Consider the following 20507-nt stretch of genomic DNA (forward strand, 5'->3'; position numbering starts at 1 on the left):
CAACAGTTACATGAAATTACAGTAACCTGTTGTGAATTACTTGGTTTTAGTTTCTGTATTTCACAAATTTGAATTTTTGTGCATCCCTGCATGCGCTTGTCCTCCCTTCCCTAGGCATCTGAATGTGGGCTTCATTTTGTGCTTAAGAACCGGAGGGTTACGGTCTTCAGAATTTCCTTTATTATGATTATTCTGCTGCCAGCACTTTCTCCTTGATTTTCCCATTTTTTTCTGTTGTTTTCATCTGTTGCTATTATACAACCTTGTCTCCATTTGGGAGAGTAGGATGTAACTCCTCTAAGATTGTGGACTGTTTTTTGTTCTGTGATTCAACTAGCAGAGGTGTACTCATCATGTTAACACCACAGCCCAAACCTTTTACCTCTTCAATTCTGAGTTCCAAATACTTTGGTAATGAGTCTGGACATCCAGTTTTATATGTCAGTTTCCTGCATGCCATCAATTTACTACACTGCGTCATTCTGATATCACTTTTCCAAATAGTGCTACCAGCATTAGAAATGTTCATTTTGCTTATAACAGATGGATAGCTATAACAATGTACAAAATTATCCCTGATCTGTACTATGGTATGTTGATAGACTAAAGAGTGACATTTAACCATATAAAAGAAATATATGAATAAGCCCACTTTTAACCTGGCAACTTGCTTTCTGTAGATTGCACAGGGCTTCAGGTTTTGTTTTAATGTTGTGCTGGCAAATATTTTTAATGTAAAATATCTAGCCAGTTCAAAAATGGGTTTATTTCAAACCTTTTTTTCTTTTGCTTTGTAGGAAAAACATCAGATAGGGGTCCATTTCCACTATATGGCAGAGACCCAGGACTACCAGGTTGTCAAGTAAGTGCGGTGATCATTGAAAAGAAGTTGAATTATCCTCATTCAGTAATTAGTTGAATTCATTTGAACATTTCAGGCTAATAGTTCTTACCTAAGACAGAAATGAATGTAAAGGTCTAATAGCACTGGCTTGAATTGTACTTTGTGAGAGCTAATGCTGTCCAACTGCCTCACAAACCTTTTGTGTGTATATTTGAGATGGGTTAGTGCTTGTGAAAGGGGAACTGTTTCCATAGTTCTGGAGACTCAAGTCCTTTATTTAACAAAAGAATGGATATATATACAGTGCTATACATGTTTGGCAACTTGCTTCCCCAATATGCTCCACCCCTTTCCTAGATGGGATCATCTTGGACTGAGTCCTTTCAATTCTTGGCCTCCTTGCCAGCTGGTGTGATTGTTCACTGGGATTAGATTAAAGTAACCAGATTTATTTCATATAGACCACCAAACCATGAACTTCCAGCAACTACTGACCTAGGCTGGATTTGAATAGTAACCTGGAGGACTAAGTCCCTGTATAAAAACCCCATCCCTTGAGTCTTTGGTTGCTCCCCCTCCCCTCCCCCGTGCCTTTGTGTATTCTTCGGCCAATGTGTTTTCATCCTGACCTGAAACTACTCAGGTTTTCCAGTCTTGAACCAAGTTTTTCAAAAGTGGCTAGTGATTTTTGTTTGCTGCTGTTAGCGAGATCTCCAACTTCAGATTTCAGAAAATGCTGATCATTCACTATCTGAAAATTAGGACCCTTTAAGGTCTTTCCAAGTGTGAACCCAGAAACAGAGATACTCAAAATCGTTTGTCTGAAAATCTAAGCCTTCTTTTTTCTTGAGCAGACAACTAGTCAGGCCAAATTGTCAATGAGAGTAGAATGTGCACTGAGTCCACCAGATTAATTTTCATTTGTGACTCAAGCTATAATTTGAATTCAGTTTTCTAGAAGTGAAATGCTGGTAGTATAAATAATACACTGCATTAGCAAACTCTTCTATTTCTTCTGTTTAATGTTAATGCTCCTAAGGCAGATAATATCCTCAGATTTCTAAATTTTTTCACCAACATAATCCTGTGTTATTTCTTATAATAAATGGTTTTAGTAATGTTTAAAATAAGTTGTAAGATGCAGGCATATTTCCATTTCAGTGTCAATATGTTCATCTTAGATTTAAAAAAAAAAATCCAGGTGTAGCTCATAGCCAGAACAATTTATAAAACAAAATGTGTTAGTTCTTTTCTTAAAAGGAATGTGGTCTGCAAATGTTTACATTTTTTAAACTACACCTTGACAGTACTCCTGAATTTGTGCTGAAAACCAAATGCTGTTTTTTTTCAAAATTGTTAAATAACTAGTGTATTACGTGTCTAGTGCTAGGAGAGAAATTCATTTGTGATTATTTATTTTCAGTGGGGAAAATATATTCTTATTTCCAGTAAACATTCTAGTCACTTTGAACTAGTGTTTTCAGGAATGTCTAACCTTGGAAAAACTTAGCTCTTGGGTTTGACACTTGTCCAAGTCTCTAAATAGTAGTTTGTAAGGCGTGAAAAGGCAGCACCATGTGGCAGTACTGATTGTAGCACTGCTTCTCCTATTAAGTAAGGGTCATCTTGATTCCTCTATTCCGTCTCTTCTCTGCAACACAGATATTGAAAACAAAGACCATTTGTATCTGTACTGTGAAACTCTTATTAATATTCAGTCTCCCAAAAAGCGGCAGTACCTCTTTAAATGCAAGTTATGGACTTCATATGATTGCTAGTCTAGACATTGGTAGATTGTATGAACGTTAGTGTTGTTCAAACAAGTCAGTATGTGCAATATTTAAATATGATAATTTAAGTTTGACATTATTTTGGAAGCTGGCTAATTTACTAATTTACTGATTACTTTCATTAGTGCTAATTTTTTATATTGCAGAACAGGTTTACAATCAAATTACGTAAAACTGTGTTTTGTTCTGCAGTGGGAAGAGGTTAACTTTGCTTGTAGTTTCGCTTCAAAGAAATTGGTTTTGTATGCCCACTTTTTAGTGATGCCAGTTCTCCATTTTATTTTAATTTCTGTTGATTAAACTATTTTGAAGCCAAAAGCTTCTTTATTCTAATCTTATTTTATTTTGTTTTGTTAAAAGATTTTCCTGGGATTTCCCAATCTCTCTATCTCCCTCCGTCCCCTTTTTAGAAGTTGTAAATAAAAGGGAAAAATAGTTTTTAGTAGATTAGATTCCTCTGTTTTAGTTTTGATCCCAGTTGTCTTTTTTTAAAGTTTTGTTTTGTTTTTCCTCTCCAAATATAAGATTTCTTAATGTTTACAGGAGGTTTAGAATTAAGATATTGTTAAATCTGTTGATTTAATTATTTTCAGTGAACTTCTGTGACAGACTACAACTTGTTCTTTAACTTAAATGTCTCTTCAAGATACTTTTAGCAAAAAGTTTTTAGGATGCTTTTCTGCTGCCTCTTTGAGTATTAAGCTTTTGGGGCCAATTACTCTGCTTTTTTTAGCCCAATCCTGCAAAAACACTTTTAAGTAACTTTGTTTATGTGAGTTGTTGTTTCATCTCAGTGGCACCATTCATGTGTAAAATATTTACCAACGTAAATGTTTGCAGTATCAAGCTCTTCATTTTTATGCCATATAGCGTGAAGAATGCCAATACTTAACAATGCCCTGTAGGCAGTTTTCCTGAATTATGGTGCAGCCGACTACAGTTTTCCAATTTATCACAAAAACTATTTCCGCAAACCAAACAAGCTTTGTGTGCGGTTTCTGGTATTTTACTCCATAGTAAATTGGTTTGTCCAAGTGTTTAGTGACCTGATTCTGCTTTCCTCCTTTTGGTTTCAATGCATGTTCCCTCCCTCCTCTGGATCCTTGGTATGTCCTGCACCTTCCTGTCTCCTACAGCTTCTCTCCCTTGGAAAATGCAAAACCTCAAGGAGACGTCTAGTAAGATGGTCGAATTGAGCTGTAACCAAACCAGTGACTGTCATTGTTTTTTAGAAGAAATCCAGAAATTGTGATCTACTAATAGAATAAAATGCTATGCTAGGCCACTTTATAAAAACACCATATTTGGTGTCCCTTTAAATTGGGTTTATATTTATATTTTTCTGTGTGGAATCACACTATCAATTTAAGTTGTTTTTTTTAAATTGTTTCTCTGTGAACCTTAAAGAGTGCTTTATTTTGAAATGAGTTCTTGTAAATAAGGGAAAGTGCCTGTTTTCATCAAGTTTATCTATGGTAAGATTGAAACTACATGTTCTGTTAGTGAAATGAGTGGAGATTACATTCTGAATTGTGAATGCATGCTGGATTTTAACTAGGGTCATGAACGTATCTGCAGGTCAGTGCACATATATTTAACCATTCAGATTTTGGTTTTTATAATAAGCAATCAAATCTGCATTATCTTTAAAATGCACCCTACATAAATAGGGAGGTCATAAACAATGTAACTGTATGTTAAGGTTCACAGCTATGGTTGGATTAATTCTTAATTACATAGTAACATTTTGTACATATAGGAAAATAATATATTAAATGCTCTACTTCAGTAAATCCAGACAATCATGAAGGAATAATGGAACATAGTGGTGGATTTTTTGAAGTGTAGAAGTATATCCCTTTTATTCTGTATTGAATGCTATCCAGACTTTGAATTATTACCAAGATGTAAGAAAGTAGTTTTAAAAACCAAACAAACCTGAAGTATAATAAATAGTAGACAAGATCTGAACTGAATGAAGAGCGAAAATCAGCAGTATTTCAGTTTAAAATGTAACATGTTTATGAACAGCTCAGTTGTCTTGATATGCTTAATAATTCTATAAATTGTACATGCAGATGTAGACAAGACATTCTAATTCTTATTATAAAATACACTAAGAGAATGAAATTGATGATAGCCATATAAATCTATGAAACACGATTGTTGAAAGATACAGTGATGTGATGGACTAATTACATTTTACTCAATCAGTGTAAAATATTGTATTGTAAAATATTTTATGCTGTAATGATAGATGGATTTTTAACTTATTTGTGGCTGTTAGTATTTTATAAGTATTGTGGCTATTGCTAATAACGATGTTTGTTCCAGAAGCTCTATGTTTTGGATCAATAAAAAAAGAAGAAAAAATCAATAGCAAAAATAACAGTATTTCCAGTAATATGCTACACCAGTTTCACTTTAATGACCCATCAGTTATGCTATTGCCATGAAGCTAATGTGAGGTGACTCATTTAACAGCGTATTATTACATCATTTGAACATGATGTAAGGCACATCAGGCATTATTAAATTAGCCAGAGTTTTACAATATGTCAGTAACATTTTATGCACATTAATAGCATAGTTAGTGTTACTTATGGGAATTTATCTCAAGCAAATATATTTAAGGTAGATTTTTACAGTTATTCTTTATCACATTCATTTTATTCCTATGGTGTAAATATTACTATACGGGGTTTGGGAATTTTTTTGTTTAACAGGGATAGAATGTACACTACAAGGAAATGCAGATGCAGTGGTCTGAGTGCTGCTTTGGAATATGTTTTATAGTTCATAAAATCACTTTAAATATAGCACTTATTTGGCTTGTCCCTTGAAGGAGAGTTTAGCTGGCTTTTCATTCTCTGTAAAACTCAGATTGACCCGATGGATCATCCTCCAACCTTGCTACATTTTAATATGCAAACATCCTCTTCATCTGGATCCCAGTCATAAGGAGGTTGGAGTGTAAGCTCACAGTTCATTCAGGCTGGAGGATATTATAATTAAATAGAAAATAGAACATAAGCACTAGTTATTGGAGCTTGTCTACTCAGATTTTTCTTCTGTTCTCTATAGGAAATTCATGGCCTCTCTGCTAACCAGGTCAGCACAATTCACTTCAGAATTTAATATGAGATTTTAAAAGGTTACATCTCATTGTCTAAAACTTTGATCAGAGCATTGAGAGTAAAATCCAGATATTGCATTATCCAGTTGCATTGACCTTCATGTTATAAATGTCCCACAAAACAAACAAGTCACTTTTATTTTGTGCCACAACTTTTAAAAAGAGAGTAAAGAGAGGATAAGAAAAATAGTTATTGTATATATTCATTCATAAGCTGAATTTTTTTAGTAAAAAAGGGAAGCACCAGAGAAGGGGGTCGGCTTATGAACGGGTATAGAGAGGGAGAGGTGGGACACAGGACCTCCCCCCCAACAGAGGGAGCAAGGAGAGGCAGCACAGCCAGCAGAGACGGAAGGGAAGAGGCGGGGCCAGAGTCTCTCCGCTTCTGGCCACGCTGCTCTCCTCCTGGCCTCCGAAGCAGCTGCAGCTCTGGGGCTGGCAGGCTGCAGCCGTGCTGCTCACCCCCCAGGCTGTGGCCACGCTGCCTGGGCCGCTGGAGCATGCTGCGGTCGTGCCCCCCGGCGCAGCCCACTGGAACATGCTGCGGCCGCGCCGCCCGGTCTGCCCCACCAGAGCAGGCTGCGGCCGCGCTGCCCAGCCTGCCGGAGCAGCTCCAGCCAGGCCAGAGACATCCTCCCCTGGCCCTCCCCAGATAAGGTGGGAAGGAATGGGATGGGGAGAGTGTGTGGGGGGGGTCCTGGGCTAGGGGTAGGGTCATGTGGGGAGTGGTCACGGGTTACTCCCCCCAAAATTTCTCCACTAGTTGCTGTCCCGGCCCGTCAGGGTAAGCAACTGGCGCGCCAGGATACTTTGTTTACTTAGGTTTACCTCCGTGCCTGTGGTCACTCGAGGTAAACAAACCATCTCGGCCCACCAGCAGCTTATCCTGATGGATAAGTTTGCTGACCCCTGAATTATAGGGTCGGCTTATGAACGAGTTATAAAAATTTTCCATTTTTACTTATCCATCTTGGGGGGGGGGGGTGTCGAACCGGCTTATGATCAAGTATATATGGTAATTTGTGTCAATTTCTTGGGCAGTTTGTCAGTTTAATTACTTTGGCAGCAGCAATCCAGATTTGATTGCAAAAGCAGATTGCTTTGCATAGTCAGTATTTTGCCTCTTTCAAAACTTCACTGGGATTTTTGTTAGCAGAGCAGGCAGAGTGCAGATCTTGGAAGCATTCTGTGACAGGTTGGATCACAGAAACCCCCTTGGGAGCCGCCACCTAATGTGCAAAGACTACCCCTGCTTCTGTTTTCCCTGCCAGCTCAGGACTCCAGCACCCTCTCTTGCTGAGCCAGACACTCCCCTCTGCTCCAACACAGACCCAGGGTCTGAATATCTTGCCCCAAAGCTGCAAGTTCACCTGAAAACAGCTCACAGAAGTGTGCTTGTCTTTAGCACTCAGATGCCCAACTCCCAATGGGGTCTAAACCCAAATAAATCCGTTTTACCCTGCATAAGCTTTATGCAGGGCAAACTCATACATTGTTCGCCCTCTATAACACTGATAGAGAGAGATGCACAGTTGTTTGCTCCCCCAGGTATTAATACATACTCTGAGTTAATAAAACGAAAGTGATTTTATTAAATACAGAAAGTAGGATTTAAGTGGTTCCAAGTAGTAACAGACAGAACAAAGTAAGTCACCAAGCAAAATAAAATAAAATGCGCAAATCTATGTCTAATCAAATTGAATACAGATAATCTCACCCTCAGAGATGCTTCAGTAAGCTTTTTCTCAGACTGGACACCTTCCAGGCCTGCGCACAATTCTTTCCCCTGGTACAGCTCTTGTTCCAGCTCAGGTGATAGCTAGGGGATTCTTCATGATGGCTTCTCCCTCCACTTATTCTCTTCCACCCCTTTATATATCTTTTGCGTAAGGCGGGAACCCTTTGTCCCTCTGGGTTTCCACACCTCCCTCCCCCCACTGGAAAAGCACCTGGTTAAAGATGGATTCCAGGTCAGGTGACATGATCACATGTCACTGCAAGACTTCATTACCCACTTGTCAACACACACATATACAAGAAGCCTAACAGGTAAACACAGCCATCTGCAGACAATGGTCCTGGTTAATGGGAGTCGTCAAGATTCCAAACCACCATTAATGGCCCACACTTTGCATAATTACAATAGGCCCTCAGAATTATAGTTCATATTTTTAGTTTCAGATACAAGAGTGGTACATTTATACAAATAGGATGATCACACTCAGAAGATTATAAGCTTTGTAATGATACCTTACAAGAGACCTTTTGCATGAAGCATATTCCAGTTACATTATATTCACTTCTTATTATGTTTTTATAAAACCATATAGACTGAACAACATCACACATTCCTACTTAAGTTTTGCTCAAGTGTTGTGGGAACTCCTTTATACGTGGGGGGACGGAGGAGAAAAATCAATATGTACAGATACTCCAGAAAGTGAGAGCACCACCAAACTTCTGTCGGGTGGGAAGGAAAATAAGACTGAAAGAAAGAAGAAGCTAGGAAATGATAGTCTTGGGAGTGGAGTGGGGAAAGATCTGAGAAAACAGCCTCCTCAGAGGGACAGTTTCTACATCCTTTCCCCCAGTTCAGTTTTCTATCCCCTATGATGAGTTTATAGTTCATTCACTGAAAAATAAAGTTTGGGGTTGACCAAAACAATCTGTAAATTTGGCGAATAGTTTTGGATTAAAAAAAGAAAGGTAAAACTTTTTAAAAAGTCAAAGCTTTTCATTCTTCTTCGAGTAGTGTCGCTATGGGTGCTCCATTGTAGGTATGTCTGTGTGACTGCACTGCTGATCAGAGAACTTTGCTAGCAGTGTCCATTAGGCCTCCACATGTGCTGTCTCTCCTCGTGCTGTGCCAGAAGACTAGCCAGCATGCATGGGTAATGGTCCTCTTCCTTCTCAACCAACCCTGGCTAGAGACGGAGCCCTTAACTGTCCTTTAGGAGATGGTTATGTCTCCTTTTCAGTTGTTAATCTTTAGCTTTTAGAAATCCGTTAGCCACTTTTTGACTTTTATTTGGCCAGGCCTTAAAAGCAACAACAAAAAGAAGAAAGAAAAGAATTCCTTCTTCTGTTGACCCTCACTGTGGAGGACCCACCCGGACAAGGGTATGCCCTGTACTCCAGACTTCAAGAAGTGTCGCACTTGCAGCGAGGTGATTCCACACCCCACTATATTACCTGTGACCACACACCCATTTGGTGGCCACCATTTGGCAACGTTCTGCTGTGCCTGGGAGCACATTACATCGAACAAATGAGTCCTAGAGATCGTGAGATCCGGCTATTCCATCCACTTAACCTCCGTACCCTCTCCACAACACTCTTCCCTGCCCCTCTTCAGAGACCCTTCTCACAAGAGTCGACTATGGCAGGAGTAGATCAACTCCTGCAGTTAGGAGCCATAGAACCAGTACCAAAGCATCTGTGAGGCAAGGGGTACTACTCTCATTACTTGTTTTGAGTAGAACAAAAAATTTAGCTTGACCTGACACAGAAATGTTTTGGGTATTTTTGGTTCAGTTACCAAACTGAAAAATTACTTCTTCACTCAGCTCTACTTTGTAAAAATAACTCTTCATGAAGAATTGCTAAGGAAATACTTGGAAAATTTGGAATTATGCTACTTGGCTTACTTATCTTGACATCATTCTTTGTTAAGGAAATTAGCTAAACAGTTTTCTGAAACACAGTCAATTTATTTTAAGTCAGGCTGAACTAGAGAGGACCAGTTTCCTAGAGGAATAATCATTTAGAGGATAACTATGAGAAATAACACAAACTCAAAGAAAACTTGCAATAAAAACTATTTTTCCATAGAAATACAAAATTAGTAGATGAACAGAATGCAGACAATATATAGATTTTAATAAAACGTTAGATACATAGTGTATTTCATGATATATCATCCTCAAACTAGTTCAGGCTGGCTTGGTCATAAAACTAAAAACTATTGAAAAATTGAGGAACAAGAGAACAATGAGAAACAAGAAATACTGTTTCAAACTGAGTTTTTTGTGGGGTTCTCCAGTGATTTATTAAGTCCAGTCTTAGTATTTTTTAAAGAACTGGAAGAAAGAGTAAGCAGTATGTTAATGAAATTTGGAGATAATATGAAAATTGGGAGGTGAGAACACAGAAATAGTTAGAAATATAGCCAGAAAATTCAATGAGATTTACTCACATAAATGGAAAATGCAAGATCATATGTTTGAGAAAACATTATCTGAAACATATATGCTTTATAAGTAGAAGAAATATGAGAAGCAGAAAAGGTGAAAGAGATGCAGGTGATTGTGGACAGCAAGTGAGATCTAATTTTTGCCATGTTGACTAGCAGCAAAGGTGATGCTTAAAATGAACTGAATGATAGGAGGGAAGAAAATTAGCAACACACCTCTGTTTACAATGTGCTTATGGACAATTTTATTGCCCTGATATAATGCAGTCTTCTCTAAACTTGTATGTGAACTTCTGAAAAAGTTGTTGTAGGCTATGTCTATACTACTACTTATGTTGGTATAATTTATGCCACTCAGGGATGTGAATAAGCCACACCTCTGAGTGACGTAAGTTGCATCGACCTAATGGCCACTGTGGACAGTGCTATGTCAGCGAGGGAGCATCTCCCGCCGTCATAGCTGACGCTGTTCATTGGGGGCGGTTTAATGAAGTCAGAGCTCTCTCCTGTCAGCTTAGAGCGACTACACTAGAGAGCTTACAACAGTGCAGCTTCGCCTCCGTAAGCTCTCTAGAGTAGCCATAGCCTTGGTCTGCATATGCACAGACATCATGTAACAGGGCAGAGGGGTTATAATCCTATATGGCTTTGGCACAGCTACACCTGGAATACTTTGTTCATTCTTGGGCAACTTGTTACATTGACATAAGAACTACAGTGCCAGAACACACTAGTGTTTGTCTGATCCAGTATTCTTTGACTAGAGCAGTGGTGGGCAATCTGCGGCCCGTGGCCCATCAAGGTAATCTGCTGACTGGCGGCCAGTTAGTCTGTTTACATTTGCACGGCCGCCCACCGCTCCCAGTGGCCGCGGTTCGCCGTTCCCAGCCAATGGGAGCTGCGGGAAGCAGTGGCCAGCATTTCCCTGTGGCCTACGTGTACCTGGCTGACACCCACTAGGCAAGATGCTTCCAGTCTCAATAGCTGGTTGTGAAGGGCCCATTCAGGGAAATGAGCAATCAGGGAAAACAATAGGCCCTTGGAGAAGCTTATCCCCCACTTGGTAAACCTTCCTGTGGATGTTTCGGCCAGCCAGTAAGCAATGGCCGCTATGACTCTGCAAGGCCATGTGACCAGACCACATGTCTCTGGACTCCATTTTGACTACCTGTAGTTTTCCACAAATTGGGCTGTGAACTGTTTTTGAATAAAGGTTTCCTGCCATATGGTAAAGCTATATAAGGCAGGGAGTGACATCATCTGTTGTTCTTAACTCCCCCACAACTAAACACCTAAGAGAAACTCTGAAAGAAAAGGACTTGAAACGGGGGTGGGGAGCCCAAGCTGCAAATGCAGTGCAGTACAGTGTGCCTGTAAGTGAAATGTCTGGGGGAAAATCTCAGCTTGGTTTAACACAAGCATATTGTGCATATTTCTAGTAGGGATAAGGAGGTCCTGCTTCCGTTGTACAAGGCGCTGGTGAGACCTCATTTGGAGTACTGTGTGCAGTTCTGGTCTCCCATGTTTAAAAAAGATGAACTCAAACTGGAACGGGTGCAGAGAAGGGCCACTAGGATGATCAGAGGAATGGAAAACCTGTCGTATGAAAGGAGACTAGAGGAGCTTGGGTTGTTTAGTCTGACAAAGCGAAGGCTGAGGGGGGATATGATTGCTATCTTTAAATATATTAGAGGGATTAATACAAGGGAGGGAGATGAATTATTCCAGCTTAGTACTAACGTGGATACGAGAACGAATGGATATAAACTGGCCGTGGGGAAGTTCAGGCTTGAAATTAGACGAAGGTTTCTGACCGTCAGAGGGGTGAAATATTGGAACGGCCTTCCGAGGGAAACAGTGGGGGCGAGGGACTTGTCTGGCTTTAAGATTAAGTTAGATAAGTTTATGGAGGGAATGGTTTAATGGTAAAACATAGTTGTCAAGGAAAACCAAGCAATGGTAGGTAAATAGCATAATGGCTAAAAGGGGTCAGGATGGAGACTCTTGCCTATATGCTCGGGGTCTTACTGATCGCCATATTTGGGGTCGGGAAGGAATTTTCCTCCAGGGCAGATTGGCTGAGCCTCTGGAGGTTTTTCGCCTTCCTCCGCAGCATGGGGCAGGGATCTCTAGCAGGAGGGTCTCTGCCGATTGAGGCCACTAATAACAGGATTGGGGACTTCAGCAGCAGAGTCCAGGGAAGGGGCGGGGACGGTTTTATGGCCTGCAGCGTGCAGGGGGTCAGACCAGATGATCATAATGGTCCCTTCTGACCTTAAAGTCTATGAGTCTATGAGTCTATATTCCTCTCCACATTGAGGGAGAGGCGAACTGGGTAATAAATTCATACTGGTCAGGGCTTCGATCAGGGCAGGATGGTACAGCTCTCGGGTCCTATGTCGGGGGGCTTGGGGTTATTTTGGCTGTAGCCTCTCTATTGTTGGTTCATGCAATGGCTGGTCAGCCTGCATGTAACTGCAGCTGAGTGTGTCCCTGCCTGTGTGAATACTGGTGGAAGTGTAGGACCGGAAGCAATCTATAGCTTGTCACTGCAACACAGTGCTGAGAGGGAACCCAGAATGGTGAGTCAGAGGGCTAAGTGGCACCCTGCGGGGAACTCATCACAAGTACCCAGTTTACCTTCTCTATAACATTGATTATTTTATGTACCTCTGTCATGTATTCCTTCTTAATTATTTTCTCTCTATACAGTTCAAAACTTTTCAGTCTCTCCTCATAAGGAATTCTATCCAGTCCTGTAATCCTTTACGTTGCCTGTCTCTGACCTCCTCCAATCTCTGCTGTGTTTTTATTAAGAGAGGTGACCAGAACGTCATTCCGGGTGAAAGGCATCCCATCAGTTCATATGGCATTATAGTATTATCAGAAAGATAAACTGTAATGAGTTGAGAGAAGGGCAACAAAAGCAAATAGTGGAGCTGAAAAGTGACTTAAAAAAGATTAAACCAATGGAAACAAATTTTAGTCAGTGTGCCAAACTGTTCCTTGGTCTTCCGTTTAAGATTAAGCATGCAGAAAATCATATGGAGCATACATTGAACCCGTCTCTGCCTGTTCAAAACAGGTGCTGTTAAGTCAGACAAATGTTGGCACTGTGATTCAGCATGTGCTAACTTAACCTATATGCTCTGGGAATGCTCCTGTACCCAGATACTTTGGGCAGAACTTAATTGCAGACTTAATTTTTTCCTATCAAATATAATTGTGTTACAAGCTAAACATATAATTTTTAATTTAATAGACATTAACTGAAAGCTAAATAAATCTGAAAATTTTTGGCAGAGCACTAGTAATTGCTAAAAGACAAGCACTACAAAAATGGAAAACCAAAAAATGACCAACAATTGAAAACTGGCTCATAGACATGGTAAGGTTGGCCACCATGGAAGGAATTGTATACTGTAACAGAAATACTCAAGAAAAATTCTCATACTTTGCTGGAAGTATCTGAACAATCCTATTAAATGCATTCTCCCATCTGCCCAGCCTCTATAGCCATTTCCTTCCCTCCCTGTCTCTATCTCCCTCCTCTGAATTTTGTTTCTATTATTTATCTTATTTTAATAATTTTACTTTAACTAGCTAGTTTTTTATAAACAAATTGTTTGTAAACTGTGTAATAAAATATAAATCAATTATTTGTATCCATTCATATTTTATGTAATTAAATATTTCAAGTATAACTAAGGTTAAGTAGCAACTGGTTAATATATTGTGAGAAGCTTACGTATTATGAGAATTTTATGTATAGATTCGTGTGTGTGTAAGTAAAGTTACTGGGGGGGAAATGCTAAATACGTATAGCCCCTGCATCCTGATCCCACTCTCCGGCAGGAATGCTTGGGGATGGGGGCTGCAGGCGGAAGGGGTGGCCCCCACTTGCTCTGTCCCAGGGCCCCACAAAACGGTAATCTGCCTCTGAATAGGAAGGGGGAGGAATTGTGTGAGGTAGTACAAAGGGGCATTCATAGGAATACTGGGAAGAAATGAAGAGAAAAAACTCAGCACGTTCATCAGTCTGTTAGACTGAATGACCTAAGTCAACCGGTCCTGCACATCTCTAATTTCTTAAGTAAATCCCAATACTAAGACCACCAATAACACAATGGGTTCTCTTAAGTAAAATCTAAATACACAATAAACAAACATGAGAAATATCTGAGATAAATTGTAATGTACACAGTGCAAAAATGAACAGGTATACACACCCTTTATATTATACACAGAAAATTAAAAAAAAATAGAATATGTACTTTAAAGGCTGCCTGACTTTTTTTTTTTTATTTCAATTTTTTCAAAGTGAATTCAGTGCCTGAGAAAGATACTAATCTATGACAGCATTGGACACTGAAGTTCTTTATCCATAGGGAAGGTATTAGATAATCAACAGTGTGGTCAGTTTCCCCACCCACCCTTGTTTCAGCAGTATGTCTTAACTTTGGATGAACCTCTTCTAAATGTTCCATGTTTTCTTCATTGATGATTTTGCTAACACTACAATTAGAGCTAGTTACAATGTTGTGTGTGTTATGTGGCAATAGGAATTTGACTGAGACCACAATATCGGTTTAAATTCAAGCCAATTTTGAGTAATAAAAGTACCCCCCCAAAAAAAGAACCCCCAAGAGTTGTACATTTGTGCATGTGTTTTTAAAAAAACACTAATATAACTTTAAAAACTGATAAATTAATTTTGTTTTGTAAATTTTTGCTTTTTAATCTTCTCTTGGCCGACACCTTTTATATCAGGTGTCAGGCCAAAGCAGTGTTACAGGTATGCTGTAAATCCCTGAAAAACGGGTTTTATAATGGAAAGTCTGACACAATATTAAGTGAAGCAGTGATTCTGGCTTCTGCCATATGATACTCGTTAATAAAGGTTTATGTATTTTAGGCCCTTCTGAATCTGGAAACCAAGTTTTAGTTTGCTTTATATTATGCACGCTGTAATCTTCTCTCGATTGTGACTTATTAGAGGATAATTCTTCTGCCAATAGCACAAAAATGGCTCTTGTTTTTCAGCTGAGATAAAGAGCCCATGCATAGGCATAACATTTAAGAAAGTAAAGATGTACTTGCTCAGAGGCAAGGCTTTTCTGAAGCAAGAGGTGACCACCTGAAGTTAATCAGGGAAGACATCCCTGAGAGGAGTGGGTAGCAGGTGTTATAAATTAGGCATAGTGGAAGGAGGACTGCTATTTATAAAAGGGGAGCACTTCTGTGAGAAATCATTTTGAATGTCTTAAGGAAAGAGGCAGACAAAAAATAAATAACTTGTTTCTTTTCTCACCTTTTCTTTAGATGGGGTTGAAGCATTTGAAAGCTTTTCTGAATGCAGTATTGTCATCTTTGAATTTATGGCTGTGCTTAGTTGGAGATTGGTTATGAATATTCCATAAGCAAATGTATGCTTGATGGTACGATAGATTACAGAGGGATGTGTAAGGAAGTAAGAGCCCTGTCTGTTGGTGAGTGTAATAGGGAGAGCAGAACATAACCTTGTCTTGCCAAATAGTGTGAATAACAGTGCTATTTCTCAAGCCTTACACAGCGCATCCCAGAACTTCTGGTTCCTGCATCTTAGGCTGACCCCAGTTGTTCCCCTTTCACTTGGCTGCCAACTGGGACCAGGAAGATCAGAATAATTACCCGGAACTCCCTCCCATGGAATTCACTGAAGGATGCTTCAGTTACCATGCTTCCAACTTTTCTATCCTGCGTAAGCCCCCATTTACCTGCCTCCCACACCCAAAAAATAAGTCTGGTTAAGAGGAGATGCCACAACTCCACCCCGTATTTCTTTGAGGTGCAATTGGCTGGTTTGCTATTCTGTGAGATTTTTTAAAAATTGCCAATAGTCCATTCTGATGACTACTGTTAGAGGATAAAGTTTGTGCAGACAACCCATTTCTTATAAAATGTCAACTCAACTGAGTTAGGGGAGAGTGCATCTCCAAACCAGTATCCTGAAAAAAGCTGAATGGAAGCAAAGGACTAGTTGGGTACTCTGATAATAGCAGTAGGGGAACCAAACCATGCAACTCATACTTGCTTGTGTAACCATCCTAGAAGATCTTTCAAGAGTGTGGGTTGTAGCTTGGGATGGGGAAGGGTGACAGACATTTTATTGAGCTATTCTAGACTGAGATAATGTTTGTACTAGGGAATCTGACCATAACCTGTATATTAGGACTGGGATGCAAATATAATTTTATTATTGGGCTTTTCACCTTTTGTCTAATATTTAGAATAGCCCAACAGCCTGCTGGAACACTATAAGGACTAAAAGGTGGATAGAAAGCTAGCTAGATTGTCGGGCTCAACGGGTAGTGATCAACAGCTCGATGTCTAGTTGGCAGCCGGTATCAAGTGGAGTGCCCCAGGGGTCAGTCCTGGGACTGGTTTTGTTCAACATTTTAATTAATGATCTGGATGATGGGATTAATTGCACCCTCAGCAAGTTTGCAGATGACACTAAACTGGGGGGAGAGGTAGATACGCTGGAGGGTAGGGATAGGGTCCAGAGTGACCTAAACAAGTTGGAGGATTAGGCCAAAAGAAATCTGATGAGGTTCATCAAGGACAAGTGCAGAGTTCTGCACTTAGGAAGGAAGAATCCCATGCACTGCTACAGGCTGGGGAACGACTGGCTAAGAAGCAGTTCTGCAGAAAAGGACCTGGGGATTACAGTGGATGAGAAGCTGGATATCAGTCAGCAGTGTGCCCTTGTTGCCAAGAAGGTCAATGACCTATTGGTCTGTATTAGTAGGAGCATTGTCAGCAGCTTGAGGGAAGTGATTATTCCCCTCTATTCGGCACTGGTGAGGCCATACCTGGAGTATTGAGTCCAGTTTTGGTCCTCCCACTACAGAAGGGATGTGTACAAATTGGAGAGAGTCCAGCGGAGGGCAGTGAAAATGATTAGGGGGCACATGACTTACAAGGAGAGGCTGAGGGAAATGGGGTTATTTAGTCTACAGAAGAGAAGAGTGAGGGGGGATTTGATAGCAGCCTTCAGTTACCTGAAGGCGGGTTCCAAAGAGGATGGAGCTAGGCTGTTCTCAGTGGTGGCAGATGGCAGAAGAAGAAGCAGTGGTCTCAAGTTGCAGTGGGGGAGGCCTAGGTTGGATATTAGGAAACACTAAAAACTAGGAGGGTGGTGAAGCACTGGAATGGGTTACCTAGGAAGGTGGTAGAATCTCCAGCCTTAGAGATTTTTAAGGCCTGGCTTGACAGAGCCTTGGCTGGGATGATTTAGTTGCTGTTGGTCCTGCTTTGAGCAGGGGATTGGACTAGATCAATGGTTTCCAAATCTTTTTGATCACGCACCCCTCTCAGTAAAAAATTTTTGAGCACACACCCTCTGCCGCACCAGCGCTACCATTTTTGCCAAAGGGCAAAAAAAAAAAAAAAAAACCTGCCACTCGGACTCCTTCCTGACGACGGAGGGGGGAAAAAAAAAAGCGCTCCTCCTGCCGCACACCCCCAAGGATCCTCTTGCGCACCCCACTTTGGAGACCACTGGACTAGATGACCTCCTGAGGTCTCTTCCAACCCTATTATTCTATGATTCTATGATAATACTGAACCTGGCATCAAAACACATTAGAATAGTTGGTTATTCAGTGATATGTACAGCTTTATAAGTGAAAGCATACATGATTAGGCATTAAAAGGCTAACCGTTATTTGGTCCACTAATCAGATAAATTTCTGCTAATATAGTTTCATTGTACCACTAGAGACATTCTTTGTTACATTAATAATGGATTATATGGGCTGGTGGCAAAATCTCTATGGTCTGTGCATGTGTGTGGGTTCTTATTTCATCACATATTGGTGGGGAAACCCAGCAGAGGACAGGAAGATCTAAATGTGACTTGTAAATTAACAGAGCCATTATGTGGACCTATTTTCAACTTGTAAAAAAAGCATTTTAATAGATTTTTCTAAAATTAATTGGTCATGTGTGCACAATAACAACTTTACATAACAGCTTTATCTGCAGAGATCAAAAGTCTTCATTTAATACAGCATTTCAGCATAGATCTCAGTTGCACAAAAATCAGGTAATTCATAGTTAGGGTTCACCTGGTGTGGGGTGTTGGGTTGACAATGGAATTGTAGCTTTAACTAAGTCATCTTTATAGTTTTGTAACAGAAGACTTTTTAAATTTAGTATTTCACAAATTGGGATGAGCTGTCATTAATTTCAATTTCCTGCTTCTGAAACCTGAAAGACATGTATTTGAAAGACACTGTGCTCAGGAAAGTATATCAAAATAATTCAAACTAGGGCTGTCAAGTGATTAAAACATTTTATCTCATTTAATCGCACTGTTCAACAATAATAGAATACCATTTATTTAAATATTTTTGGATGTTTTCTACATTCTCAAATATATTTATTTAGGGTGACCAGATGTCCCGATTTTATAGAGACAGTCCCGATACTTGGGGCTTTGTCTTATATAGGCACCTATTACCCCCCACCCCTGTCCCGATTTTTCACACTTGCTGTCTGGTCACTCTATATTTATTTCAATTACAGCACAAAATATAAAGCGTACAGTGCTCACTTTATATTTATTTTTATTACAAATATTTGCACTGTAAAAAAACAAAAGAAATAGTATTTTTCAATTCACCTAATATAAGTACTGTAGTGCAATCTCTTTATCATGAAAGTTGAACTTAAAATGTAGAATTATGTACAAAAAATAACTGCATTCAAAAATAAAACAATGTAAAACTTTAGAGCCTACAAGTCCACTCAGTCCTATTTCTTGTTCAGCCAATCGCTCAGACAAACAAGTTTGTTTACATTTGCAGGAGATAATGCTGCCTGTTTCTTGTTCACAATGTCACCAGAAAGTGAACAGGAATTCGCATGGCACTGTTGCAGCCGGCATTGCAAGATATTTATATGCCAGATGTGCTAAAGATTTATATGTCCCTTCATGCTTCATCCACCATTCCAGAGGACATGCGCCCATGCTGATGATAGGTTCTGCTCAATAACAATTCAAAGCAGTGCGGACCGATACATGTTCATGTTCATCATCTGAGTCAGATGCCACCAGCAGAAGGTTGATTTTCTTTTTTGGTGGTTTGGGTTCTGTAGTTTCTGCATCGGAGTGTTGCTCTTTTAAGACTTCTGAAAGCATGGTCCACACCTCATCCCTCTCGGATTTTGGAAGGCACTTCAGATTCTTAAACCTTGGGTCGAGTGCTGTAGCTATCTTTAGAAATCTCACATTGGTATCTTTTTGGGGTTTTGTCAGATCTGCAGTAACCATGTTCTTAAAATGAACAACATGTGCTGATCATCATCCAACACTACTATATCATGAAATATATGGCAGAATGCAGGTAAAACCGAGCAGGAGACGTATAATTCTCCCCCAAGGAGTTCAGTCACAAATTTAATTAACACATTATTTTTTTAATGAACATCATCAGCATGGAAGCATGTCCCCTGAAATGGTGTCCAGAGCATGAAGGGGCATACGAATGTTTAGCAATGCTGGCTACAAAAGTCCCATGCGAACGTGTGTTCTCACTTTCTGATGACCTTGTAAATAAGAAGATTGTTTAACAGTGCGATTAATTTTTTTGAGTTAATCATGTGAGTTAACTGTGATTAATCAACAGCCATAGTGCAAACCTTTTTCTTTTCCTCCCTTCATCCCCATGTCTTTCAAAAAAACAGAACATCAATGCTATACAAATGATGTTGTTAGAATCCACTCCTGGTGTGATTTGAGCCATCGCTACTTTGAACCCAGTATGAGTGAACATTTGGAAGAGGTTGGGGATCTTCCTCTTAGTTGTTGTTGGGGAGAAGAAGCAGCACCTCAATTCTAAAAACATACAACATAGTGCAGTGGTCCTGTATTTTAAAATATGATTGTGCTAAAGATACAGAGAATGTAAGTTGATGCAAAGATAGAGCTTGAGATAGTGTCTTGGTATATTTATACTCAGAGTTTTAAAACACTAAAACTCAGCTGGCAGAATGCTGTATTATAATTACAAAGTGAACTTCTCATGCCCACATCTCATAATCATAAAGAAAAGCAGGTTACCCAAAAATTAAAAAGTAAGATGAAGACCCCTTTAGCTGCTCCTCTCCTGCACTTCAGTACCATATAAAGCTGCCTCCTTTGTATAATCATGCAAAGGAAAAAGCTCAAATTATTCCTTTCATAATGTAGCAAAAAGATTCAAAGGGGGGGGGGACTGTAATCACAGTATTTAGTAATGAATTCCCAGAATTCAGTATGCAAAGCAAAAATACCTCGCCCTGGGGGATGAGCAAAAGACAAGCTGAGCCAGCAAAACCTCAGGGATCGGACACCAGCATCAGCAGGGTTCTGCTTCTAGAAGCCTATAACAGCATTTGTAGTCTTACCACTTAGGGTACCAGTGCGGGAAACCAACCATCACAGTGGAGTGAGGGAGGTAGTTATTTAAAAATAACTCTATTGATTGGATGCTTTCAAGTAATTTAAATGCCGAATAA

General features: G+C 39.8%; 1 protein-coding gene across 18 annotated transcripts in view; it reads left to right on the plus strand.

The window, feature by feature from the left end:
• Positions 1–20507, plus strand: part of TCF12 (transcription factor 12) — a 304994-nt gene that overhangs the window by 205793 nt on the left and 78694 nt on the right. For all 18 annotated transcript variants that reach the window (XM_042853875.2, XM_042853876.2, XM_042853881.2 and 15 more), the window contains one exon: positions 798–862. In XM_042853875.2, coding sequence (XP_042709809.1) covers positions 798–862 — 65 coding nt within the window. The remainder of the gene's footprint in view (positions 1–797; positions 863–20507) is intronic.

Source organism: Chrysemys picta, chromosome 10 (genome assembly GCF_011386835.1).
Source record: "Chrysemys picta bellii isolate R12L10 chromosome 10, ASM1138683v2, whole genome shotgun sequence".
NCBI classification, from domain to species: domain Eukaryota; kingdom Metazoa; phylum Chordata; order Testudines; family Emydidae; genus Chrysemys; species Chrysemys picta.